Genomic DNA, 27678 nt, shown 5'->3' on the forward strand with positions numbered 1-27678 from the left:
AATGGATGCAGACTTTAAAATGACAGCAGCGCTTTCCCCATAATCCAATCCGTAATTTCATTTCCATTTCTACTCCCCACTCTTTTCTTGGTCCAATTTCTTGTACGATTTAGTATGATCAGCGATACGAGTTGACAAACGATTTGATCAATATATATATATAGAGTGTATTTTACACTAAAAAATATTACTCCTATCCTAGTATAAAAAATTACTCAACTGGACGGAGCAAATTGGATAAAATCTCAAGCCCGGATGCTCTCCTTCCTTCCGTATATAATATATATATATATATATATTTATACAGGCGAAACGCTCAAATCTCAGTTTTCATTTTCTTTATTATAAATAATAAATAGTACTAACTGTTTTCAGCTCCCAACCGCCCATTCCTCACCCCACACACACACACACTGAGACAGAGAGAGAGAGAGACACACACACTCTCTCTCTCTCTCTCTCTCTCTCTCTCCGCATTCCAGCCTCTTTATGAATCGAATTGAATGACCGCGTCTCTACTCCTAGAGTCCTATGTTTCTCCACAGATATATTAATGTATAGTAGTATAACAGAGTAGACATCCTTCTTCTACTCTATATTAGTAGAGTATTATTCTATCCCGAGATCTTCTGCCACCGCTTGGCTTTTTTGCCACAATCCCCTGAATACTCCCCCACAAACCGAATTTCTTATTTTATATTCTCTTCTCTAGTCATCATAAAATAAGTAGGACTCCTTGCTCATATTTCCAGCTCAGGTCAACAAATGCCCTGCCAGGCCTGAAATTCTTCTGGGCATTCACCGCTTCCCACTTTTGCTTTGGACACAGGAGGTCCGCTGCCTGGGATTCCCCTCCGGACAAGTCTTCGATATTCATTCTTCAACCCAAGGATACAAAACAGAAAAAAGAGAAAGAATGAGGCTCCTGCCCCTGGGTTTTAGCAGGGCTCCTGTTCCTCCTCCTCCTCTAATGCTTATGGTTACGATTTCTTCTTCCTCTTCTTTCTTGCATTTCTCTCTGCTTTCTTCTTCATCAATGTTCTATCAACTCCCCAATCAACTCGCCACATTGCAAAGGCTATAATTCCTTTGCTTTTGCTTGCATTCGTTGTATCCATCCTTCGGGGTGGCCTGCCTTGTCCTCCTACTACTTATTCTTCTTCTCTCCTTTCCAGCTTTTTACCCACTTATCGCAAGTTGCAATCTTTTTATTTTCTCTTCTCTGAATACAAAGTAAGGTTTTATTATTATTATTTTTTGGGCGAAGAATACAAACTAAGGTTCGGTGCTTGATGTTGTAATAATAGGAGTCTATTAAGCAATTGTTTCCCCTGGCTCCTTTGTTTTTTTTTTTTTTTGTGAGGGCGAGGGGGTGATGGGGTTGGCAAATTTTCGTCGTAATAGAAATTTGACTACTAGCGTAGAATTTTAGTAGAAAACGTAGCCTTGGTGGTCTCTGTATCTTTGGAGTTGGTATCCATTTTGTTGGTTGTTGGTAGTTGTGCCGTAATATTTGTAAAAGAGTTACTTTTTTTCCAGGTACTGTGGTTTATGGTACTGCTACTATTTATTGCGGATGCACAGAGGTCTGACCAAACCTTTCATTTGACTCCCAATGGCACATTGGGGTAAGTTATTTATGGCTTTGCCTTAATTACTAGTAGTAAACCTGATGGTGCTCTGTACTAGATTAAAAATATGGTCATTTTCATTTCTGTCTAAAACGCGAAATCGAGTGTAATTGTGTAATAAGTCTTTAGTGTATACGTCAAGAAGAGGCTCTTTATTGAAGGTTGTTCTTTATTCTTGAACTTCGTCCATGCAAGCTCTAGGCCCTATAAAGCACAATTTATAGATATTATCTCCACCATTGAGAAGGCTATGCATTCATGGGTGTCAATGGCACTATTTGCTGGAATCTACTTGAAATTCTTTTTCACTGGAGCTGAAATAAAGTGTAACAGAATTCGCTTGTCTTGTCTTGTCTTACTTCGTGGCTAAGAAGGCTATACGAATGCAGCACTTCTACTACAACCTTTATCTGGACCTAAAATAATTTACCAGTATTTTTGTGGTGACTAGGCAAACACATTCTGAAGGATACTGTGCTATGTATGACATCTGTGGAGCACGTAGTGATGGCAAAGTACTTAACTGTCCTTTTGGTTCCCCATCTGTCAAGGTACATACCTTAGCAATATCATGGATAATTCAGTTACCCGCTATTATGAAACTGCACTTTGTTATAGTTTTGACTCTCATGCCTTAAACTTTCGTTCGCTGTTCTATTTGTCATAAATCCTCTTATCACCGCTTTCCATCTGCATTGTCGTCTGATTTTTCTATTTTATCAGCTCTGCAACTGCGTTGTTCTTGTTTCTGCTTAAGTACTCAGTTCTTGTGCAATGTTTCTGAAGTTGTATGTGTCTTTTGAAGTTGACAAATGTGTTCCTCTTTATTCTTTACAGCCAGATGATCTACTTTCATCAAAGATTCAGAGTTTGTGTCCAACCATTACTGGAAATGTCTGTTGTACGGAGGCTCAATTTGGGACTTTAAGAACGCAAGTCCAGCAAGTAAGATGATTCTTACCTGTTTTTGCTAGGTTTTACATTTTTGGCAGATCATGTTGCAGGAGAGTTAGGTAATTTCATTTAGACTGATACATTGCTCTGATTGCCTAAGTTGTTAGGGAATGAGCAGGAGTGGTTATCTTCTGCTCCTAGTTTTGATCCTTATTTCTAGGGCAAGCAAATTCACTAAGATTGTTAAATGCAGATCAGATTCTGGGGCAATGTGATTTTGTGCTTGACAGCTTAGCTTAGGCTCCCTTCGCTCTGTGGAGATTCAGCAGCATGCTTTTTAAATTTGAACGTCTTAAAATTTCTTTGGCCATAGCTGCTGTCAGTATTGGAAATGCCATGTTAGTTGGAAGCGTTATTGTTGCATTTTTGCTGAAAATGAAGTGATATTCACCATTAGTATATCTGAGATGGTCGTAGTATTTGAACTCCAATCAAACTTGGACCGAGTAAATTCCTTCTCTCCAAATTTGATGAAGCATGGGCTAATTCTAGAGTGCTTGCATTTGATCAAAGCAGCTTCTTCCTAAAGCCCATCAGAAAATAGCTAAATTTCTTTTTAATAAGAAAAGGACTAAAAGAGAGAATTAGTTTTGGATTTGTGATCTGCAACAGCTCTAAGTTAGTGCTTCCAAACAATACCGTCTGCTGTGGTATTTGTCCCCTTCCTCAGCTTTTGGTCTTTTCAGAACTTTTCTTCTGTCTCCACATACCTCAGTGCTACTGTTCGGTACATAGTGTAGACTTTTTCCTCCCCTTGTATTTTCACCATGCATTGCCTTTTGGTCATGGGATAATTTGGTATTTTATGGCTTTTGCCAACTATTGTAACAGTTTTTGACTCAAGTTATATCTAATACCAACTCAAAGTCATTGCTCTCTTCATTAGTCTATCTTTCTGAAGAAAGAAAATGGATGAATTGTTTCTAATCAACAACTTTGTTGCAGGCAATCCCTTTTCTTGTAGGCTGCCCAGCATGCTTGAGAAATTTTTTGAATTTATTCTGTGAACTTTCATGCTCTCCAAGTCAAAGTCAGTTTATCAATGTGACTTCTGTGGACAAGGTTAGTCTGGATATTTCTCCAAAAGTTGCCTTATTAACTTGTTTCTGACGTAGTTTATTTATTCTTTGCATAATCTTGAGGCTATTAGTTTGGCAAGATATATTTGTGGATCCTCAACATCCACCAGTATGCCACCGTTTGAGCAGCTAAGACTTGATGAGCTTCTTAATAAAAATAAATGAATCTACAAGTCAATATATCCAATGTTTATCCTCGCTTTAATTTCCCATTGGGTGAATTGGCTGCCAGATGCGACTTGTTGGTAGGTTTTAGTATTATGGCACAAACTCATTTGTAAAACTAATAACGCCATCTTTTGGTTGGCAAATACTGATTGTTTTTATCAGTTCAAGCTGCTAACTTTGCCTTAGCACCTCTCGTGAGAATTATGCAAATCTCATCTTTTTCATTGTGTTTCAGATAGGAAAAAATTCGACAGTCGGTGGGATTGACTTCTTTATTACTGACAGTTTTGGGGAGGGAATGTTTGAATCCTGCAAGGATGTAAAGTTTGGTACCATGAATAGTCGAGCCATAGAGTTCATTGGTGCTGGTGCTAAAAATTTTAGAGGTGAACCTCCTTTTCTTTGCTTTAGAGGACATTTAGATCAGTTGCATGCATGGATGCATCTGTGTGTTTATGTTTCTTTTCATAGTTGAGCACTTTCTCTGGAATCTACAGTTTTCTATCAGATCTTTTCTGGCAGTTCAAATTTTGAAGACAATTCTCGGTTGCTGGTAGCTTTAGAGTTGGATAGCGTTCTTATTTTATTCGTTACTTTTTGAATATTTACTGATTACTGATTCTTAGCAGATTGGTATGCATTTATTGGCCGGCGAGCACCACTTGGGGTTCCAGGATCACCATATGCAATCAACTTTCGCTCTGCTGCTCCTGATTCATCTGGAATGAAACCCATGAATGTCTCCACATATTCATGCAGTGACACTTCACTAGGCTGTTCTTGCGGTGATTGTCCTGCATCTCCTGTCTGCTCTGCCTCTGCTTCTCCTGCTTCTCATGCAAAACGTTCCTGTTCAGTGAGAATTGGGTCCATCAAGGTGATATATTTATGTGACTGTTTGTGCAAATTCTCATAGAATAGTCAGATTGAGAACTGTTATGTTTCTTGCTGTGGAAAGTTGATGCTGAGAGATCATGTGCGATGCAGGCAAAGTGCATTGAAGTTGCTGTAGCAATACTGTACATAGTACTCATTTCAGTGTTTCTTGGATGGGGGTTTTGGCACAGGAAAAAAGAAAGAGCTCCTGTGTCCAGAACTAAACCATTGGTTAGTGTTACCAATATTGGTGTTGTTCGTCATGTCAACAATCAGAAAGATGAGAATATTCCCATGCAGGTGTTTACCTACTTTGAGCTATATATACTTTGTTCACTTATTTTGTTCAAGGATACTATACCTTCTTAACATTCTGATATTTAGATTTTAAGCACGAAATTGATGATGAAAAAAATTGTATATGCCATGTCAATTGATGATAATTGTTGCTAGATAGATCTGAACAGTTTTCAAATCCCAATAATTTCTCTGCAGTTTCACTTTATAACAAGAACTTTCAGAAAATCTTTGTTTGCTATTTGTTTCCAATTGCATTTATCCACATGAATATTTTAGAAAGAAAAAATTCATGGTGGAGAACATGTTTGCTGCAACTTCACTCCCTACAGTGGATAATTTATGGTCATTTTAGATACTTTGATGTTTATTTCTTCATGATTTCATGTTCCTATTTCCTAATACTTTTCTAGATTTATGCTAGGTGATTTTATCTCCTCCATTGGCTTTGCACCCTTTGGCTTTCTAAAATATTACTCTAACAAGTATGATTGACCACATACACCTTTGGTTCTCCAGATGCTTGAGGATGTCCCTCAAATTACGAACGGTGTGCAACTGTCAATTGTGCAAGGATACTTAGCAAAATTTTACAGGTGATTTCTAGTCATAGTATTAGTTTTGATCAAGACTTTGCTAGTATGGTGTTCCAGAGATTGACGCATTAATGTGGTTGGTTGCAATTTTGTATTTCAGGAAATATGGAACATGGGTTGCTAGAAATCCAATTCTTGTCTTGTGTTCTTCGTTAGCTATTGTTTTTGTACTTTGCTTAGGCTTGATTCGTTTTCAAGTAGAGACAAGGCCAGAGAAGGTACAGTGCTAAAGCTTTTTATACTTACTGGGTTCCTTTCTACTTTTTGGTCAAAATTCTTCTGAATTCTCAGTTTCTAAGATCCTTGTGGTTGTAGCAAATTTTATTGGAGACACTTTTTGGGATGAAAAAAGATTTCTGTGATTTTGGTGCCCGTTGGGCTCCTGTAAACATTTTGTTCTGACTTTTGTCTTGGGACGAAATGAAGATTTTCCAATGTTTCTGGTGTTGGGTTCACTAGTTGTGTGGAGCATTACATATAACTGTGTGCGAGATTGTCAGAAATGGCTTATTATTTGATTTAACGGATTAGGAGTTATTGAATATTGGAGTATTTGGTTTACCAATGCTTACACAACAAGTGAACTTTCTTCCACTGCTTCAAAGCAAATCATTGTTCAATGTCAATAAAGTGTTTTTTTTTTCTTTTAAAATAAAAAGGTGCATCTTGTGGAAATTTAATGACCTGCTCTTTCAGCTGTGGGTAGGACCCGGGAGTAGAGCTGCTCAGGAGAAAGAGTTCTTTGACAACCACCTAGCCCCCTTTTATAGAATTGAGCAGGTTCTATATCGTTTGCTCTTTTTTTTTTTTTTTTTTTTAATTATCAATCTGTAGTTTTGTGAACTTAGTACTTTTTGTAGTTATTTCTCCTTTTTTAATGAATTCTGGATGTGAAAGTTACTTAAAACTTTCTGTAACAAGTCCACATTTCCTCAAAATTATAGCCTGACTCAAAACAATAAATGCCTTGTTCATTTTGCAGCTCATAATTGCAACCATTCCTGACACAGCACATGGAAAGCGACCAAGTATAGTTACAGAAGACAATATAAAGTTGCTTTTTGATATCCAAAAGAAGGTAGATGATTGTAGTTGTTGCCGTTTGTACATTATATCTTCAGTTAATTTAAATAAGACCTCTAGAGCATTTTTTGAAGCTTGGGCTTTTAATACTTTGACCATGATGCAACTTGGTCAGGTTTATATGCCCCAAGAAACTAAATTTGCTTCATTTGATAGGTAGATGCAATTCAAGCTAATTATTCTGGTTCCATGGTTTCTTTGACGGACATTTGCATGAAGCCACTTGGCCAAGATTGTGCAACACAAAGCGTTCTCCAGGTACCATAATCTCACAAACAGTAACAGTCTTTGCCGGTGGACCTTTGTATGGGTGTTAACAAGGGGCATAAACGACTATGTTTTTCAATTGTCTATAAGATGTGATCAGGGGGAATTATGGTTTTTATCTACAGAATGATAGCATAATTGTCTTAACAGAAAAGCAATCATCATCTTAAGATATAAATGATATGTGGTGGAAAATGAAGCAATACCTTATGGAAGATCAGCATATTACTAGAAACATATCACAATTGATCTAAGATCTGTCTTAAAGCATTATTTGTGTGAATTCTATCATGTAAACTGCATAGATAAGTTTGACTGCTTTAGGTAACACGCTTAGCTTGGGTTTAAATATTCTAGATGATGAAGTGAAGAACAAATAGTGGTTTTCTCATTTTAATTTTGGGTAAAAATGGTTGGTCCTACTGGTGGATATCCGTTTTTGTTCTGAATAGGGAAAAGCTTCAAGAAAGAGTTTGTGAAATGCTGGACTTCCATAATCAAATACTTTTTTCTTTTTTGGTGGAGTGATGACGCTCAATTAAATACTGGATGTGTAAGGGTGATATGATTCACATCGTTGCATATAATTTTGAATTTTGTAGTTAGGACATATAAGCAAACTGAATGAATTTATTTTGTAGATTTTCACGAACAGTCACCTTTGTTTGGGCAAAATGTCATCTATTGCAATTGTTAAAAATTTAGTTTTGTACTTTGCACTAGGTGACTTTTAGTTTCTTGTCTAATCTGAAGACCACATATGAATATCATGATTTTAACTCAGCAGTTTCATTTGTCTTTCTGCTGATGTTTGGCATGATATCAAATCTATGTTGATATATTCAGTTTCCGTATGTCGTTAAGGCTACTATGTTCCCAGGTCTTCCAACTTACACGGCTCTTGTTTTGTAGTATTTCAAGATGAAGCCTGAAAATTATGATAACTTTGGGGGCATTGGACATGTTGAGTACTGTTTTCAGGTACATTCTTGCTTATCCACCTTAATAATGTAACAACCACAAAAAACCTTTCATAAGTTGTCTTCCTTTTTCTTCTGGGGGACGGGGATGGTCATTTAAAAAACTTGCTTGGTATTTAATTGTATCAAATGTTCCATTACACATAATTTTGACAGGTTTTGTGTACATGAAACATTGTTTCTTGATGGTAGACCATTTGAAGATAGCTTAAATGGGTTAACTATTAAGTCCTTGGAGCTGACATTTTTATCTGGGGTTTCAAGGATGAAAAATGAGTTTGATCCTACCAAGAAATTTTTATCCTGTACTTATTTCAGAGTACCCGGATTCCACTATTTTGAACAGAAAGCTGAAATATACGACATTCCTGCAGGAGCAAAATTCCTTCCCCCCCCCAAACCCAAAAAAAAAAATTGATGTACTTTTCGTTATTTGGCAAATAACTACAACTAACACCCACTTTGGGTTATTTCGTTTAGCAATATACCTCAGCTGACGCATGTATGAGTGCATTTAAAGCTCCACTTGATCCAAGTACTGCGCTTGGCGGTTTCTCTGGAAACAATTATTCTGAGGTAGTTTTTCTCCTCTGATCAAATTGCAAAAATGGTCAAGCACATAGCAACAGCATAGCTTGTTTCTGACACAGGCTTCTGCTTTCGTTGTGACGTATCCTGTAAACAACGTGGTTGACAAAGAGGGCAATGAGACAAAGAAGGCTGTGGCCTGGGAAAAAGCCTTTGTTCAATTAGCGAAGGTTTCATCTCTTATCTTTGTTGCTTTGTAAATTTGCTGAAAGCACTAATTTTGTTGAAACATTGGGGATACTTTAACTTCTGTGCTTTTCACTTTATTTTCTTACTTAAGTAACTATTTTTGGATTTGGTGGTTGACAAATTTATCAACTGAACAATGTTGAAATCTTTGAATTTGGAGTTTAGCATATTAAAAGCTTAACCATCTGCTTCAATAGGTGAAAAAGTGATGTCAATCTAAGGATATTTATCACGAATATGTTGATTTGTGGCTAAGGAAAAAGGAAGAGCAAGAGTTGCATCATGTGAACATTAGTTGATAGATATCATGATTAAGGAATTAGTGAAATGTTTAGCTCCAGAAATTGGAAATATTCTTGCAACCCAAATGGTCTGGATAATCTTGATTCAGACTTTAAGAAGATATAAGATGGAGAGTTGGATAACCCAATAACTGACAAATTGCTGAATAGGCTGAGAATTTGCAAGGATTTGACTTGTTAGGCATCATTTGAAAATAGATCACCCATAGATAGTAGTCATAGTTGTTTGGTAATCCAGAACTATTTCAAGTACTTATTTTTAACTCATTTAGTTTGCTTGCTCTCTCTCTCTCTCTCTCACACACACACACACACTGCATATATGTATAGTGGTGTGAGACTGTGAGGTGAACCTGAACTTCGAACTGCTTACAATTGTGCAGGAAGAACTCTTGCCTATGGTGCAATCCAAGAATTTGACCCTTGCCTTTTCATCAGAGAGCTCTATTGAGGAAGAACTGAAAAGAGAAAGCACTGCAGATGTCATAACTATCTTGGTAACCTGGTCAATTGACCCTAGTCCCTTCTTGCTTCACTAGTAAATTGTTTGAGATAACGTTTGCATGTACTTTCATAAAATGCCATGGATTTTTCATTTTGTCATCTCTTCCCTCTCTGCTTATGGTTTGAATTATCATTTTTTTTTTCAGATAAGCTATCTTGTGATGTTTGCCTACATATCATTAACACTAGGGGATACACCTCGATTCACTTCGTACTATATTTCATCCAAGGTATAGAAGTACAGATAGAGTTCAATTGTTTTTCTTTGTTTGGCTAAGTTTGCTACTTTACCTTCCATTTTTTAAACTGCGTTCAGACTAGTCTTTCTTTCCTAGTGTTTTTTCTGATGCCTGATTGTGACATTTCATATTTTCCTTGAAAACTGTTGGTATCACATTTGTGCTCTATAAGCTTGCAGGGATTATAGTAAATTGGAAATATTTAAAGCTTTCTGTCACGACAAGTGTGTTTTCAGTCAGGCCTATGGAATAATTGAAGTCTTTTAGAAATTTAGTCAGTATGTTTACCTCCCTTCGGAGAAGTGTGAACTTTCTTCTAATCTCCTTTCTGCAAGTAAAAACAAGATCTTGTTGAGCATTCTTTTGCATAATTTAGACTAGGTGGACTGTATTTCATAGATGCATACCTTGGTCATTCAGACAGTACTGAATATACTCCATCAACGTACTTTTTCCCCCCAATTGGATTTTGGTGCAAAGGCATTTCTCACTACATCTTCCTTGTTTCTTGGTCACTTCACGTTTTCTTATTTACAACTCTTTTCCTCTCCAAAGAGCTTGCTTGGATATGGAGATGGTGGAAAGTCATTGTGATTTTTACAATTGATTCATCTCTATTGGTTGGGTGGTTGGTTGTTCTTTTAGGTGTTGCTTGGTCTTTCAGGAGTTATCCTCGTTTTCCTATCGGTTCTTGGATCTGTTGGCTTTTTCAGTGCTGTTGGAGTAAAGTCAACACTCATTATCATGGAAGTCATTCCCTTCCTTGTTCTAGCAGTAAGTCAGATTCATGTTTCTCCTCACTGTTCTTATTAATCTCATATCATGGAGAGTTGTGGTTTTGTACTTGCAAAAGTTACTAAATGAGAAAGCTTTCAAATAAGTATGCATCAATTGAGGCCTTTATGTTGAACCTGCTGTTTCAATCTTGCAAAAGTATACTTTGTACATGCTTTTGAAGTAGAGCAAAGGCATTTTCTCTGCAGACCGTAAATTAACATCTATTACTCCAATGCGATTGTTTTACAAACGGCACATATTAACTGATTTCATGTGGTAATTCTTGAAAATGGATTGACTTTGATAGACTGGATATGTAGGCCTAAACATAGTTTTAATACTTCATCTTTACCTCATTCTATTGTAGTAAATTTCTGTAGCTTTGAGACTCACCAATGGGATCCCTCTTCTATCAGGTTGGGGTTGACAACATGTGCATACTTGTGCATGCAGTGAAAAGGCAACCACTGGAATTGCCATTGGAAGGACGCATTAGCAATGCACTTGTAGAAGTTGGACCATCTATTACACTAGCTAGTATATCTGAAGTCTTGGCTTTTGCAGTTGGAAGTTTTATTCCCATGCCAGCTTGTCGTGTTTTTTCAATGTTTGCGGGTTAGATTTCTTTCTTGCTCTAAATATTTTTTTTCCCTGACAGCTCCATTGAGGAAAGGATACATTTGCAGTGATCAACACTATCATCTATTAGTTATTATTTTTGTAGGCTATTTTTTTCAACTCATCCATGCACTTTTCTTGCAGCATTGGCTGTTCTTTTGGACTTCCTTCTACAAGTTACTGCATTTGTTGCCTTGATTGTCTTTGATTTTCTGAGAGCTGAGGATTACAGAATTGATTGTTTCCCTTGTATTAAAATCTCCAATTCAAATGCTGAGCCTGATAGTGGTATGCATGAGGATTTCTGCTTAGCTTTGAAATTTTTTTTCCAGTTTGGCTAAATATTATTTCTATTTTGTTTTTGAAGTTGGATGATGACGTTTGGTTAGTTTTCAGGTGTACATGAGAGAAAACCAGGATTACTGGCACGATATATGAAGGTAGGGCATGTTCCCCCAAACTAGGGATTTTAATCCTTCACCAGTATGATTAAATAATATCCTCTGACTTAATGGAAAACTGTGTCCTTTCAATAATCAAATTCTACTCTTGCCTGCTTGAAGCAATTGGGAAGATACATGTTGTATTAGCTTCTTGTTTTATGATCTCTTGTAAGCTACTTTCTGGTGTATTTTACAATGGCTAACTATTTGTCCCTGATCCCTCATGTAACATATACTTTATTTACGTCTTCTCTTTTCAAGGATATTCATGCTCCCATCCTCAACCTCTGGGGAGTAAAAGTGGTTGTAATTGCTGCCTTTTTTGCTTTTATGTTGGCAAGCATTGTAAGTTGTGCTTCCTTTAGTTTCTGCAATTTATTTTGGTTTCTCAAGTTTAACGTCTACGAACTTTTCCTTACCATAGAGTGATGATTTTACTTTTCCATTTCATCCTCAAAAGGCCCTGTGTACAAGGATAGAGCCTGGTTTGGAACAACAAATCGTCCTTCCTCGAGACTCTTATCTTCAGGTGTGATGATGTTCTTGTCTTGATGAACATGGTTCACTCGTGACACTGTTTGACATGCATCTCTTATTGCAGGGTTATTTTAACAATGTCTCAGAGTATCTAAGAATTGGACCACCATTATATTTTGTTGTCAAAAACTATAATTACAGGTAATCTAATTTTGTGCATCAACCTATATCTGATTTGAACAGAGACTATGAATTTGATTGTTTTCAATTGAACCCTTTTCTCTTCTTTTTGTGATCAAGAGGGAATGTGGAGAAAGAGGTCAGATTTAGCTTATAGGCAATTGAACGAGTTTAGTCTAACATGGTAACTTAAGGTTTAAAGAGTCCTAAATGGCAAAGCATTTGGAAACCTTATATTAATTCTAGTTGCAGGTAGGTTTCCTTTTGGAATACCTCGGAATTTTCAGGGCATTTTATGTTGATTATCCCATGCCATCTCCCCAGAAAGAATAGGAATGCCTTTATAGTAACAAACACATTGAAAGAATACAATACGCTATTAAGTACTAAATTTTATGAACAAGCAAGCGATTGGCTATTACTTATTGAATACTGCTGTATATTCATGTTGAAAGGATCAAGTGCCATTCATAATCCATAACTTGGTCCTGACTCAAGTATCAAATATCGTAACATGTTGATGTTTTGTAAATCCTCAGTTCAGAATCAAGACAAACTAATCAGTTGTGCTCTATCAGTCAATGTGATTCAGAATCACTTTTAAATGAGGTATATTTCTGCCTTAGCTTGGATTGTATAATTTCAAATAGATTTGGTTTTGAGCTTCAAAGGTTAGGTACGAGGCATATGTTTCCATTTCAGCCTGCATTACCTTGTGGTTTGAGGTTGTAAAAGATATATTAGAAACTTTTGGGCAGCCACCATCTTCCTGTATTAATCAAATCATTTTTTTTTTTGCCAACCAATATTTGATTTGAACTGAGACTTTGAATTTATTGATTCAATTGAATCCTTTCATCCACTTTTCTTGATCAAGAGTTGACTGTGGAAAACAAAAGTTGATTTTAGCTTGTAGGCAACTTGCACTATTAAGCTGAAAAGTGACCTGAGACTCTACAATGCCAGCAAAACTCTGTAAATTTGCAGAGTTTCTTTTTCATTTCCTTGTACATGATAGGATATGTACTCCATACCTTCAACTACCGACTTTTGTATAAAACTAATTGCACAATATTTTCCACATTAGTGATATTTTTACATCACGTTTAGCTTTTTGTACAATCCTATATGTATGTTCTACTATACATGCTGATTATTTTACCTAAGAAAATGTTCAAAGGGTGTTTGAATATCATTACCCCTTTCCACCCCTAATTTGCTTCACTATTTTTCTTAGTTCTAATGTGCCATGATGACCTGAAACTAATCTTTTTCCAGCTTGAACCCTATATTTTTCCCCTGTTATGTGATTTAACATTCAAAAGTCTTCAAATTGCCGTCTTCTGCAGATTGCCAGAGCATCTTTAGTACCAGAGACAAGTTACATTGCAAAACCTGCTGCTTCCTGGCTTGATGACTTTCTTGTATGGTTATCTCCAGAAGCTTTTGGCTGCTGCAGGAAATTCACGAATGAAAGTTATTGCCCTCCGGATGACCAGGTCTAACTATTTTGTGCTAGTGTACATTATGAAATGGGTTTCTTGCCATTTCATCCAATGCATCATTTACCTGTAAATGATATTCTTCCTTTCTGAATTTATAGTCCGACTTTCACGTTAAGATGCCTCGAAAATCCCCCAACTAATATTCTGAACACATATTTCTTTTCTAAAGATGAGAGGATGGTGGTGCATGTTGGTCCTTTTTTTTTTTCCGCTTTTCCTTGTTCCCTTTTTAATTTGAGTTTCAGATTTTGCAAGTGGAGAACTGGTTTATGAAGTGATGGGTTGGAGCTAATACCACCTTAGACCCTACTGCTAATTTAGGTGTGGCGGCAAGCTGGTGTCAAAGTAAATCATTATACAACATTGTATAGAATTAGCCTCTGCCTGAAACTAATTGATGTTTATATAGGAAATTGAAAGAGCCTTTCTATTATTATTGAAAGGGCGTCTCTTGACCATAGTGGAGTAAATGTTATCCCCCAACTTTATTTACTCAAATTGATTAGCTTGGTCTCTCGGGCTTGTAGGTAATTGAGTTGCTCTGGTAAGTTTTGCATAAATTATAGTGAGCTTCTCAAAATGGCAGATTTGTGGTCTTTGGCACTAGCACTTCGTGAAGAATCCAGCTGAACGCATTGAATACCTCATGGGGGGGCACATGCCCCAAACCCCCATTCCAACAGATATGAAGGATTTTCAAATTAATTCTGTGCAGCTAGATATTATAAATCTCTATGCACAAATGAAGATGCTTAAAATTTGTACTAAGGTTTTTCCTTTTTTTCTCCTTTTCTTTTCTGCAAATAAAATGGTGCATTCAGTTTGTCTTCCACACAGCCCCATTTGCAATAACCATTGAAAATTCACCAGCGGTGGATAGAAATTTCATATTTATTTCAGTTTTGGGGTTCATTTGGAGGAAGGTTACAATATGTGGCAAAAAACCTGTGATGCAATATATGTTCATTCATTGGATACCTTTCACTGCAATTTTTAATAATCGTTCATTAGTTATGTCTGGTGCGTTTTCCAATTACTTGGTGAATGAATATGGATGTTTCCTTGCAGCCTCCTTGTACCTCGAATGGAGTATGCAAGGATTGTACAACGGTAAGATGCTTTCCTAATACAGCTGCATGGATCTAGATTTAATTGGACAATTGTATGAATTAGTAGATTTGGAATTTATTTCTCTTTAGACTACTCCACATTTTTTAGCTAAGCATGTATGATACTCCAGTAAATCATTTTATAGCTAACTGCTGTTGGCTGAGGTTTGCAAGATCTGTTGACTAATATTTGAAGTTTTTCAGTGTTTTCGCCACTCAGATTTACAGAATTCTCGTCCATCCACAACACAATTCAGGGAGAAACTCCCTTGGTTCCTTAATGCACTACCTTCTGCTGATTGTGCAAAGGGAGGGCATGGGGCTTACACAAGCAGCATAGAGCTTAAAGGTTGATAATTGTAATCCTATTTAACTGGAAAAACATGAATCTTTTGTCCAGAAGTAATTATAAGACCTCTGCCTGTGTAGAATTCTATCTTAGTGATGTCATAAATTGTTGCTTTTAGAAGCATGGTTTTGAGTGAGCCAGTTTGTCATCAGGATATGAGGATGGAGTCATTCGAGCATCTGCATTTCGTACATATCACACTCCCCTGAACAAACAAGTATGCCATATTTACAATTATGTTTGCCTTCTGGTTATTTGGTCTGTTACAAGTTTCCCACCACTGATAATACTTGTCCTTTCAGACTGACTATGTCAATTCAATGAGAGCTGCACGTGATTTTAGCTCAAGGGTTTCCGATTCCTTAAAGGTATCTTCCCTGAAGAAACATACCCTTAACTACGAATTACTGATGATATCGGTTCAGCTGGATTGAAGCATTAAACTTTAAATTTCCTTTTCTGTTTGGCATTAGGGGTTTTGCTTTTGCAGCATTCTAAAGCATATGATATACTATCTTCTAAGCTCAGATTTTAATTGATTACCTCTCGTTATCTTCACTATTCTGTTCTAGATATTGTACTATTATCTTCTGTGCACAGATAGGTATGGTGCTTTTTTTTTTTTTTTCAGTAGGTACAGTGCATTTAACCCAGACTAAGTCAGATGACATGCAAAATACTAGGTATAATTTGACATACCAAGAAGCTTATTCTGTTTGTCCTTTACTTATTTACTCTTCGCATCCATTAGCAATATGAAAATTAACTAGACCTTCTATATAGTGGATATTGCAGCAACAACAATATATGGTGTCTTTGCTTCTCAAAGACTATAAAATCTAGTGTGGTACATACATAAAGCAGGTCCTTTTCATTTTCTTCACCAAAAGGAAATATGCACATGCACACCCTTATGCCCAAACATGCTCGCAGAATCTTCTGGGAGGCTGCAACTTTCTGGACTTCTAATGCGTTATCAACATTGTGCACATTTTGCTCTTGCAGATTGAGATCTTCCCTTATGCTGTATTTTACATGTTCTTTGAACAATATCTTAATATTTGGAGGACAGCAATAATCAACCTCGTGATAGCGATTGGTATGTGATGTAACTATTTTCTTCTGTTAAAGTGAAGTATATATGCCTGCATTGACTTGACTTTAAGTTTGATTGAGTGCGTCTGATAGTCAAGAATGGGGAAAAAATTGAAAATGAAAATCTAATATCTTTCAAGTTCTCAATCTTTGCTATTTGCTGTATTTTTCTGCTATGACTCTAATGCCTTTTTAACCCGACATGGCCCCTCTCAGTTAATACATATATTTTCTCATTATACTTTCTCTTCATTGAAAGAGTTCGCTGTTTATTTCCTGATATGAAACGTTAATTGCAATACTGCCCAAAAGGGTGCACATATATTGTCCTCATGAAAAATGCATGTGATGAGATGGGCCTTCAGTTAAAGGGACAAGTTGGATCAATCATCATTTTGAATTGTGATGTCTAAGCAATGAACACGACTTGGGATCAATAATATGAAACTTTCTTAGTAAATTTTTTAAAATAGAACTTTTGGTGATGTATATGGCTTTTGTTCTTCCCTCCCCTCCCAATTTGTTGAGGCTTTAATCATCAGATGTGATTTTTCTAACAGGTGCAGTTTTCATTGTCTGCCTGGTAATCACTTGTAGGTAAGCGGCTTTAGCCCTTTCTTTTTGTATTACTCTTCAGTCTTCACCCTCCTTGATACAATTGAATGTGTTCATACCAAGAAGTTTTATCATTTTATCTCTTGTTTATTCCATGTATAGTTTGTGGACTTCAGCAATCATTTTACTTGTGCTGGCAATGATCGTGGTGGACCTTATGGTACATTTGAATCTTGAACACACAAATTGTGGAACTTTTTTCTTGAAGCCATTTAACTTCAGTTCTATACACCAATATTCTGCAGGGTGTAATGGCAATCTTGAATATCCAACTGAATGCAGTCTCTGTTGTCAACCTTGTGATGTCAGTTGGTATTGCTGTTGAGTTCTGTGTGCATATAACACATGCTTTCTTGGTCAGTTTTCCGATTCCACTTTTTTACTCTGCGCTAACTTACTTTCCATTATTAACTTCTTATCCTTTTTATACTTTTCTTTCTTTGTCCTTAAGGGATGGGATTCATTCTTGTTTTTGTTTTATTTGCTGAGGAGGCCTTGGTCTAGTGGCTAAGGTTGAGACCCCCGGAATTAGAGGTTTTGGGTTCAACTCTCCCTTCTCTTCCCTGCTTCTTAAGCCCCGCCCATCCCCTGCCAAAAAAAAAAGGAAAATTTAAAAAAGTGAGTTATTGAAGTCAGGCATGATTGGTAAAACGAGGAGAAACAAACGCATGTCATTTTTGGCCATCACAATGCAAGTATGTGATAGAGTGTTTAACTAAAATTTAAAGATACCCAAAGGAAGATTATCTTGTTTGCTTTTTCATTTTACCTATTGCTATACTCTCCCACAAATTTTTGTCAGCATATAGATATGCCTGCCATTAAATACAGTAGTTACCTAGGCAGTCTTGAACCTTTGAAGTTAATAAAAGTTGCAAGTATTGGATATTTTACTTGTTCTGAAACTACTTAATACATGACTAAAGTAATAGGGTATAGAATTTTTAATTTGTCTAAAATTGGGTTTAGCTGTTCAATGATTTAGTTTGCCCTTGCTCATTTGCATGAGGCCTTTGTCTCTTATATTGTCATTTCTGCTTGCATTCATTTAATTAATGCAATGACCAACCTTGGTTACCTTTTTTGTTGGATTTATTTGCAGGTAAGTAGTGGAGACAGAAACCAACGGATGAAGGATGCTTTGACAACAATGGGAGCTTCTGTTTTCAGGTTTATTTTTGCCTGCTTTCTGATTTTTGAGATTTGCTTTTCCTTTTATGCTGCATGTTAGACCTAGTAAGTAATTTATGATCTGTTGTCGCAAGAATATTATTATATACATTGTAAATTTCATATTATCGTCTTTTTTGTGCACAAATAATCAGAAAAAGATTCTTGTTTTGTTATTGGGCAAAAGCAGGGTGATTGCATTGGAATTGAGGTAGAGGCATATGATATTCACAATATCACTTGGTCAGGATGTAAAACTGCCAATTATCTTCTTTGGAAGCATCTTTTACTATTGACTGGTGAAAGTCCAAATTCATCGGTCATGTAATCAATGGTTGCTTCTTTCCCTTGTCATCTGTAAAATATTTTTGGCAGTTGGAAGGCAGGATAATATTTTGTCATACTCAAATCAACCAGTTCTGTGTATCATTGTGTTTCATTTTGTGTTGGCAAGATAAGGTGGATTTGTCCTTAGGTTATTTCAGCTTATTATGAGGCTCCTCTGGCTATATAGGTTGAGAAATTATGTGACTTACTGTACTAGTTTTTAATGCTCTTACATAATTTGGCTGAGTTGTTCAAAGTGGCTGTTCTACTTTCCAACAATATTTAGCTTGGACTCTAAAGGTTGTTACTAGAAGTAAACATAATTGTTTTAACTTGTGTGGTAATATATTCTAAAGCAAAATTTCTAAAAATTTCTTATGGGGTTATTGTGCTGTACATGATACTTTTGACTCGGAGAACTGATATTCTTGAACTTAGGCTATAAAACAATCAATTGTGTACTTTATTATTTTATAATGCTTGAATAACTGACTTGGTGCGAGACTATTATAGATTGATGCACTTTTTCCTCTCCAATTAGAGCCTCACCGGTATCATCTTGTTCCCAGCCTGGCCCAATTGATAAAATGCGACTTTTGTTGTTCTTTGTTTTCAGTGGAATCACTCTTACAAAACTTGTCGGTGTGCTGGTCCTTTGCTTCTCAAGGACGGAAGTTTTTGTGGTTAGTAAATTTGCACAATAACATTTGTGCGTATAATGGACCATTCTATCTTTACTATTTTTAACATTGTCCTGAACTTTTCAGGTTTACTACTTCAAAATGTATCTGGCCTTGGTACTTCTAGGTTTTTTGCATGGACTAGTATTTTTACCTGTAAGATCCTTGCTCTCTCCTGTATATATTGGTTTTTATGAGAATTTGGGATTGGCCTGCATGCCTGATCCAGTGATTTTGTTTCCTCGGGGTAGAATTATACTTTATACTGTTCATTGACTAGAATAACAAAAGTAATTTGGTCTTTTACTACCACATAAGGCATAGAATATGGTGGCCCCTTAAAATATGTGATCTGATGGATCTCGTGGTACAAGAAGTTGCATCTTTTACTGGAGCTGCACTTTGGCATGGTAACTACTGTCACAAACTGTCGTCTGTCTTGCAGGTACTCTTGAGCTTGTTTGGTCCACCATCAAGATGTGTGCTAATAGAGAAGCAAGAGGATCGGCCATCTACTTCATCACAAATCTAACATAATCTGCTGCCCCCCCTCTCTTTAACCATTGTTTTTGGTGGTCTCTCTTGGGGGGAGAGAAGTTTTGTTTAATTGCCATAGTTGTACTTAATCAGCTGTAAAACATTGCAACACAAAAGGTAGATTTAGAGGCTAGAAATACAGCGTTCTTCTGACAAAAGGAGGATGAGAAAAGATATAAATATGCGAAGGAGCTTACCAGAACAAACATGTACTGCACAAGAAACTTACTCAGCAAGAGAATGGATTGATATTTCTAGAAAAATTTTGTATCCAGTGGGCATGGCCACTCATCGAAGTTGTCTTTCCAAGCTAAAATGTTCGAGTTGAGTTAATACCACTCCCTCTTTTGAGATCTCCATGCCGACTTCCTTCTGTCTTGGTTGCTCTATATGCAACTGTTTAGTTTGGAAGCTTTAAACGAGTATAGCAGGACTGAGCTTAGGAAGCATTTTGTAACTTCAAAAATGAAGTGCACGTGTTCTATTCTCTTCTTCTTGGATGTAGAGCAATTAATATAAACCAGCATCATGAAATTGATAGCATAAGATGGACGTACGCTAGTGTTTCTCATCACGTCTAGTTGAATTTCCACGGGCGTCGTTGCGGTATGAGGAAAGTAAACACTGGAAGAAAAAGCAGATAACTCATATTTAGTAGTGTGGAGCAAGAACTATGAAATAAGCTTCTAAATAAGAGGATCCAAGGCGCGAGTCAATATGACGGGCACTGAATGAAGATCTCTCTCGCTGCTAAGCCGGTGGCAGAGATGACTTTGTAATCTTTGATGCAACCCGGGACAAGATTATATACCTAACAGCTATTATACTTTCAACGACGGTTCACCGTAAAATCACAAGCAGCTTGTGGCCGTGTCTGATTTTGTATGTATAGAAGCCGTGAGTCTGTTAGTTCGGCTGGCTTTTATGCATAATACCGCACTCCTGGACAAATAACGACTCAGAACACAAATCTCTTTTGAATGTTATTTTTTTGTGTTGATTGGGCTTTGCGGTGCAGCCAGAGAACCCCTTCGTCTGTTTTTCCAACTGAACAAAAACAACTTAGACTTGCCCTGCTTGGTTTAACACATGATTGCTGTAAAGCAGAATTAATCAGCAGTAATTGGGAGGAAATGCAGAATCACGTATTCCAGGAAGCGTTGATAGCTTCAACGAAACTGTATATTATTTTGGCAGGTCAAAAACCACTACCAAGTTCGTTCGTGCGTAATTAATCTATCAAACATAAAGGGACTAAAGATGATGGTCAAGATTTGGACTCAAATCCTTAATTCCACCAGCGGATGGAAATATGCACCTCTAAACAGGAGGCTATTTGTACATTGATTCCTGCTAAATACTTTTCAACTTATATCACAACTTCTACTGCCTGAAGGACTACCATGCAGCGGGTGAGAAGCACAAAGAAAAGACAGCTTTACTGTCTGGCTCTGAGATGATCGACAAATATCTAAACACTCCTCAAGATCAGCATCGCATGTCAATAGTATCCATTCAGAGTCATCATCCATGTACTTGAGCTGAAATCCAGTGGTGTCATCTACACCAAATCTCCCAGAAACTTCCCTTAAGAGATCCCTGTATCCCCAGTTATTCAGCATACGAAACCTAATTTTCTCTTCCCCATACGTGACCTTTATTCTCAGTGTAGTTCCTTCGCGAGACATCCAACTGGTTTCTTTTGGCGCAGGAGGAAGATTTTCTGGGTCAGGATGCTCTGTAAATGATACATGACTATGGGATCTTGGCAGGAACTTTGGTCCGTCACTTGGCAAATCCAGCTGTGCATCACTTCTAACCCTCTTCAGCATAAAACCGGTTGAGTTGTTTTTAACTAAGTCTTCCTGCCCAGAAATTTTAAGGGTGTGTGGATGTGGTTGCGTTCCGGTTGAACAACACTGACTAGAACTGGAACTATGACTGCAGGAAGATGAAGGTGACTTGGATAAAGAAGCACGAGGACTCAACGTGCTTGCCTCAGGCTGCGTGTTTAAGGAGATTGGATGATCACTTGAGTTGAAGCATGAAAAGGGAGCTGCTGTCGTTAAGTTTGGAGATGCAAGCTCTGGAAAGTTTGTGTAGAAGGACTCGATTTGTAAAGAACCTGATGCACCTTGCACTGAATCAATCACACGTTGAATTTTCTGCAAGGAATGACCAACCTTCTTGATCTTCCGAGAAGGCCAACGCTTAATCCCATGTTGTCTGCATATCCTCTTCAAAGTGGTGGGACAAACTGAAAAGGCAAGAAAAACTGAAGGATGAATAATAAGAATATTAGGAGAACCAAGTGAAACATCGCAGCTTCCTTATCCCACATTATGTGAAGTTTCTAAAACATCTTGGCGAGTTGCTTGGGAGGCTATAAAAGTTGTTAAGCTACAACAGTTAACTAAAAGTATCGCCATCTTTAGTGATACAGATACATTCCCAGTTAGATGCCAAACTACTAGCAATCTCAGCTCGAAGGGAAGGGGAATACTTGTGATCCACTCCTAAGCTAAACCTGAGGGGCTGTAGACCATAATTTTTGTGTGTAAATGTGTAATTATACAGTGCAACATAAGCAAGATCGTCATTCCAGGACAATATATCCATGCAAAATATTATCTCGTAGACCATAAAATGGACAATAAATCCACACATAACATACAATTATAAATATATGAAATGAAATATCTACCCGACACTACAACAAATAAGGTGTTTCTCACGTAAGACCCCTGAACAACAATGCTTACCACCAATATTCCTTGCAGCATCTTTTAGACTACCGGCAAAATACTGCCGAAGCATCTGTAAAGTAATAGTTTTCTCAGCCTTGGCACCCCTTTTTTCAGCTGTTTTAGAGACATCCAGCAAGCTACATTGTCCTCTAGTAAGGCTGTCACCACACATACGTTCTTTTCTTGAACTAATATCAGGCAGGGATTGCCTAGCCGCTGAGAATTTTCCAGATAGCATTTCTGCGGGTTTTGCATTCTGAATTATTGATGCAACAACAGCAGTTTCCTCAACCTCTGCACGCCGGGAAGTCCAAAATGACCTTTGAGAAGCCATCGCTGAATGTCTGTGTTCTGTTTTTGACATTTCTTCACCAAACTTGATATATGACGGGATTGATACTCCACCTGAAGGCACAGAATTTTCTTCCAGCAACTCTTTGTCAGTAATAACTCGTAATCCCCGGCAAAATTTCTGAATGATAAGGGACAATGAACTAAGCATTTTCTGATGCTCTTCAGTGTCTTTACAATCCACGGGTAGAAAGAACTCCAGAACAAAGTCAGTTGAACCACTGTAGATGCTTCTCAAACGTATTGCTACAGCAGCACAGAGGCCAAATATCCTTGCATGGTGAGAAAGGGGGTAATCTGTCTTAGTAAAAGTTGTTATATCAGGTGAAAAGCATGGTTGGTTAGTTGTGAATGCTCTACCAACAATGCCTTGACCTTTTAATAAGTGGTGCTCTGAGCATGCATCACTAAAACCTTGAACATGGGAATCAGCAATGTAACAAGCAGAATCCACCGTGGAAACACAGCGAACAAGGTTTTCATCAGAGTGCCTGCACCCCCCCTTGCCTTGTTTGATGCAAGGAACCCAAGTCTGAGCTAAGGGCAAACTATACGTCCCACATGCTGCTCTTAGAATCTCTTGGATCTCCGGCAATGCAGATTGGTAGGAAAAATCACATGCCTGCTAAAGTATAACGGTTCATATAACAACTGAAAAGTACCAGAAATCCTCAGATCAAAGGAATATAAGCAATTCTATGTACTCTGCCAATTACCTTGCTATTCTGGGCGCCTGAAACATCAGAGCTCCTGAGATTGACAGCCTTTGAACAAGAAGTTAGCGGTAGATCAGAAATTAAGAAAGCTGCCTCAGTGCTTAATTTACTTCACTTTCATAAAAACTGGCAAGGGTATTTTATTATATTCCAAGATTAAAGCTTCAAAGAGAAAACCTCAACACATAGCTAATGAATGTTTCTCCATTATTTTCACTATTTTATCAAGTCAAAAAAGTAGATGACAATCTAGAAGTGAACAAATATGACTTGAACACACAAAAGTCACTTCCTAAAGTCTCATTTGGATGCTTAAGAAATTATGTACAATTGCTGCAACAAACAAGCTGCATTCCTGCAGCAGTTAAGTTTTGGAAATCCTTATAGAAAGCAACTAATTAGAAAAATTGGAGAAAGTGAGAGGAAAAACTATTCCTTGTTTCCCTTGATAAAAAAGAATGAGCAAATCTAAACAGCTGAATCATAAACCATGTTAAGAAGGAAGTTTAACAAGGGGAAATAGAAATTTATCTTAAATAGACAAAAAAATAGCTTTAGTGATGTATTCCAGCACTAGGCTTCAGTCCGTTGAGTGATGCATGACCAATAGCAAGATCAGATGTCTACATTCTTAATCCAGGTGGTGCATGTCTAAGCTTACATCAAAGTTCAAATTTAGTTTAAACTCTTATCAGCATAAGAACTAAGGCTTCAGAACAACGTGAAAGTAAGTGTTCAAAGTACAGTTGTAAATGTAAGCAAAAAATCAGACCTGAAGAGCTCTGCAGACACTTTCAAGCTCTGGACGATAGTTGATCTTTTGGGTGGTCAAGACAACTTCAATCACTCCCAAGCAATTGCGACTACCTTGTTCAAAGATTGGAACTGCGAGCGTCCCACGAACATCATACTGCTGCGCATGACCAACGCGCGGGTATTCATCCGTCCTAAAGAACTGAACATCAGGAGTCCATTCAGGAACTCTACCCATAAAAACACGGCCAGGCAATCCAACATTCTCCTTTAAGTCCTCCTCAGTGGAGAATTGATAGTTCACCGATACGTTCCTGTAAGAGGCAAGCCTCGGGCAATTAAGGTCTAGTGAGAAAGGTTGATCATTGGTAGTCAGCACGCGTCTGCCACCCTTGTTTACAGGTACCCAAATTTGAATAAGAGCATTCTTATCTCCAGCCCAATCCTTCATATAACCAAGTGCCTTAATCAGTCTGTCCATCACAGAAGTTGAAGCCCTAGGTCCAATCCACAACCTCCTACTCAGCGCAGAACTTTCAGCTGAAAAGTTCCCAGATAGACTCGGAGAACATACAGCATTGCCGTCTTGAGACTCTGATTTAGCAGAATTTCTCCCTTGGGATGGACTAGCTGACAGATTCTCAGAAAAAGATAACCTTTGCCTCTCTTCTTCAGTGCTGTTTAACGGGTTGGATTCGCCATTAATGGCTTCCAAAATTGGCCAAGTAAACGAAGCATCAAAGAGAGCATTGAAGTCAGAGGGGCTATCGCTCAAGAGTTCAGGTCCCTCAGTGGTCTCCAACCAACATCCTTCTAATAACAACTCATCCATGCAATCCAAATCTATAAGGGAATCAGACCCTTGAGCTCCCGAGATGGTATTCTGAGTGGATACATTTCCATATTCATTCATAGCTAGAATCTTTCTTCAAAAATTCAATATTTGCATCCCCCAGGATCCAATTTCAGGAACTAAGCAAGGGCACAGTAGCCCAAAGAGTGCCTGATTTAGAAGCTATGCGTTTGCAGAACCCCAAAAGCAACCTGTCAGAAGCAAAATGCTGTTGAACAAGTAGCGGTGCAGATCCAATTTGAATCTTTAAAGAAGAATCTGAAAGGGAAGTCTGCTCCTGTGGTTGATTTCAATTTGTTTAGGAAGATTTGAAATAAGAAATTGGTGTATATATCAAGTTGGATTAATTCCCGCTGCCATGCATATGAAGAATGAGTCAGAGAAGAAGACGAGAATTAAAATGTAGCCGAATCTCTGAAAAACAGATGTAGATAGTACTAGAAAACAAGGGAAGAAACACGCGGTTCTATTGCTATAAAGAGATCTTCCAACAAAGTTAGAGAAATCAGAACTTCTTTTTTTTTTCAGCAGTTCAGGATTCTTACGTTGGCATCATGTGAGACTAGAGAGAGACGCAGAGAGCGAGGAAAGGAGATGTACTGAGAAGAAAGAAGTAAAAGTAAAATCCCATCCCATCCCCATCCCCATCCCATGAGTGACAGTACAAAAGTTTATTGACCCATAGATATCGCAGACCACAAGTAGAGAAAATAAAATAAAACCAAAATAAGACAAAAAAGCACCAAAAGAGGCAGAGCAAGTCACTACTGACTGACTAGGGGGAAAGAAAGGAAAAAAAAAAAAAAAGAGATTCCTGGATATTCCAAGTCGGGTGTTGGAGCCCAGCCCCTGGCTGGAGGGTCTGTCTCTTCCTTATCTACTACTATTATGCAAAAGGATTTGAGATGCACGAAAGAGAAAACCTTCACTTCTTGTTCTTGTGTGTGGCTGTCCTCCCAGGCGCAGCAAACTACAACATCAGCAACACGGGCGGCCTCGGTCTAAGTAAGTAAGTAAATAGGGAGCTAATAATTCTAACTGCACCCCCAGATTCCCTCCACAATTCATTTTAATCTCTTCCGCTCTCCCCATCCAACATCTATTCTATTGTATGCAGTTGAAACGGGAGTTCTCTCTGCGTATCGAGGACCTGATCATGTTAAATTTCGGTATCGAGGAAAGATTCTCCCCCAGACAGACCCACTCACCACCACAGCATAATAAAATGAAAGCCCCACCAAAACTTCCCGAGGGGTAAAGTCAACCGCCGTTGCAGGATGCGGGAACTGACGCATACTGCACAAACTCCAGCTTGGGTAAACACCCAAAAAGGTCAAACAAAGGGGGTTTGCAATTTGACCAAAGACAAAAAAAAAGGAGGCTACCTGATTCGGTGAGCCTATTATTTTGAGATGCTTGTCATCCTACTAAAATTACTTTTTAATCTCATCTCTATCTATATATTTTTATAATAGTTTCTAATTTAGAATTTCCAAATAGATACATTAACATCATCATCAATTCACACTAACTATTTTTGGGAGGTCAAAATCCCGAAATACACAAAATTTGAAACGGACCGGGAAAGCACTGAATTGAGGTGGTAACTGGTAAGGGGTTCATTCAAAGTAGTATATATATATAGGAGTACTGGGTAAAAATGATTGAAAGCAGACACCGGGCCCCCCATTTAGGATTCTCCTCGTCCTTCTCTCCTGCTTATTCTGGCGTGGTACCTAGTACTGAAACACTACTACTATTTCTGGCGTCTTAAATTTGTCAAACCAAAACCAACCAGCCTAGCATGTATGTATGTACTGTGGAAATCACATACTACACCAAAGTCACCGGGTTTTGTGGGGTCAATCAAGGAAAAAGGACGGCGAGGTTACAAAAATCAAATTGAAATTGTATAAACTGTGGTTATTGTATCAAAAAAGAATATTCATGTAATGACTGATTGTATGAGCAAGCGGGGTAGGTGTTCCACTTACACACGACACGGGAAAGCATAGTACTACCTACGACTGTGGTGTGGGAGGGAGCATTATATTAGCCATATCTGAGAGATTTACGATAAATAATATCAAACGACAGTTTTGACCAGATTTTCTTCTTCATCATCTTTATAAAGGAAAGAAAAAAAAAAATTTTTAAAATGCAGGGATGACAGCTCAATCGTCAAGGACCCGACTTAAAGAGGACCCACTAACTCTCTTCATGTTTCCACACTCTACACTCTACATAGAAAATTTATTATTTAAAAAAAAAAGAAGAAGAGAGAGAGGCGGAGGAGGACCACGAAAAAAAAGTATCGTCCAGAGTGGAGTTTCTTGTCTTTGCATTGTTAGGAAAATAGAAGTAATATTAACTACAACAACAAAAATGACTTTGACATGAAAATTCACTTTCTTGAGGAAATTTGCTCCCACTATTTCATTACCGGGTTTGCAGCAATTCCCTCTAAGAATAATAAAGTCAACCAGAATTTCCACACAGTAGTATGCAGAAATTCTTCCAAAAACGGTTTAGAGAATATTGTTTTGAACGAAATATAAGAATAGTAAAAAAGAAGTAAAGGTGAGGCCTCTGTTATCTGGACACTATTATTTATAACGTTCAA

At 37.6% G+C, this 27678-nt stretch overlaps 2 protein-coding genes across 4 annotated transcripts; one reads left to right on the plus strand and one right to left on the minus strand.

Annotated features, from left to right (window-relative positions):
• Window positions 1–373: 373 nt before the first annotated feature.
• On the plus strand, window positions 374–19992 carry LOC140016074 (uncharacterized). 3 transcript variants are annotated; one of them, XM_072069068.1, is made up of 39 exons: window positions 374–979; window positions 1540–1628; window positions 2083–2182; window positions 2469–2576; window positions 3531–3647; window positions 4068–4218; window positions 4462–4709; window positions 4820–5008; window positions 5525–5601; window positions 5702–5819; window positions 6298–6381; window positions 6584–6679; window positions 6841–6942; window positions 7864–7932; window positions 8412–8507; window positions 8582–8689; window positions 9394–9507; window positions 9661–9744; window positions 10399–10527; window positions 10947–11145; window positions 11293–11436; window positions 11545–11588; window positions 11853–11936; window positions 12052–12120; window positions 12193–12269; window positions 12788–12857; window positions 13598–13747; window positions 14822–14863; window positions 15067–15211; window positions 15364–15428; window positions 15514–15579; window positions 16217–16310; window positions 16867–16903; window positions 17024–17081; window positions 17167–17277; window positions 18024–18091; window positions 19035–19101; window positions 19186–19254; window positions 19544–19992. In XM_072069068.1, the coding sequence occupies exons 1-39, from the start codon at window positions 917–919 to the stop codon at window positions 19628–19630; spliced, it is 3888 nt and encodes a 1295-aa protein (XP_071925169.1). In that variant the 5' UTR covers window positions 374–916; the 3' UTR covers window positions 19631–19992. The 3 variants fall into 3 exon arrangements, 1 of the variants encoding a protein (XP_071925169.1); XR_011822418.1 differs by having other exon boundaries at window positions 518–979; window positions 15330–15428; XR_011822417.1 differs by having other exon boundaries at window positions 518–979; window positions 18282–19101.
• A 791-nt stretch (window positions 19993–20783) lies between these two features.
• On the minus strand, window positions 20784–26179 carry LOC140016075 (protein NLP4-like). Its single transcript, XM_072069069.1, has 4 exons — window positions 24222–26179; window positions 23450–23497; window positions 22398–23355; window positions 20784–21892 (listed from the first exon to the last, which is right to left on the minus strand). Exons 1-4 carry the CDS (start codon window positions 25113–25115, stop codon window positions 21000–21002), a joined length of 2793 nt encoding a protein of 930 aa, XP_071925170.1. The 5' UTR covers window positions 25116–26179; the 3' UTR covers window positions 20784–20999.
• Window positions 26180–27678: the final 1499 nt, after the last annotated feature.

Source organism: Coffea arabica, chromosome 10c (assembly GCF_036785885.1).
Source record: "Coffea arabica cultivar ET-39 chromosome 10c, Coffea Arabica ET-39 HiFi, whole genome shotgun sequence".
Lineage (NCBI taxonomy): Eukaryota > Viridiplantae > Streptophyta > Magnoliopsida > Gentianales > Rubiaceae > Coffea > Coffea arabica.

Bases quoted from the DNA above. Each gene is read 5' to 3' on its own strand.
- LOC140016074 (XM_072069068.1), top strand. From the start codon at position 917: ATGAGGCTCCTGCCCCTGGGTTTTAGCAGGGCTCCTGTTCCTCCTCCT. The intron at 11,146-11,292 runs GTTAGATTTCTT...CTTTTCTTGCAG, and splicing joins TGTTTTTTCAATGTTTGCGG to CATTGGCTGTTCTTTTGGAC. The intron at 17,278-18,023 runs GTCAGTTTTCCG...ATTTATTTGCAG, and splicing joins ATATAACACATGCTTTCTTG to GTAAGTAGTGGAGACAGAAA.
- LOC140016075 (XM_072069069.1), bottom strand. From the start codon at position 25,115: ATGAATGAATATGGAAATGTATCCACTCAGAATACCATCTCGGGAGCT. The intron at 23,356-23,449 runs GTAATTGGCAGA...ATACTTTAGCAG, and splicing joins CAGGCGCCCAGAATAGCAAG to GCATGTGATTTTTCCTACCA. The intron at 21,893-22,397 runs GTAAGCATTGTT...TTGCCTTTTCAG, and splicing joins TGCTGCAAGGAATATTGGTG to TTTGTCCCACCACTTTGAAG.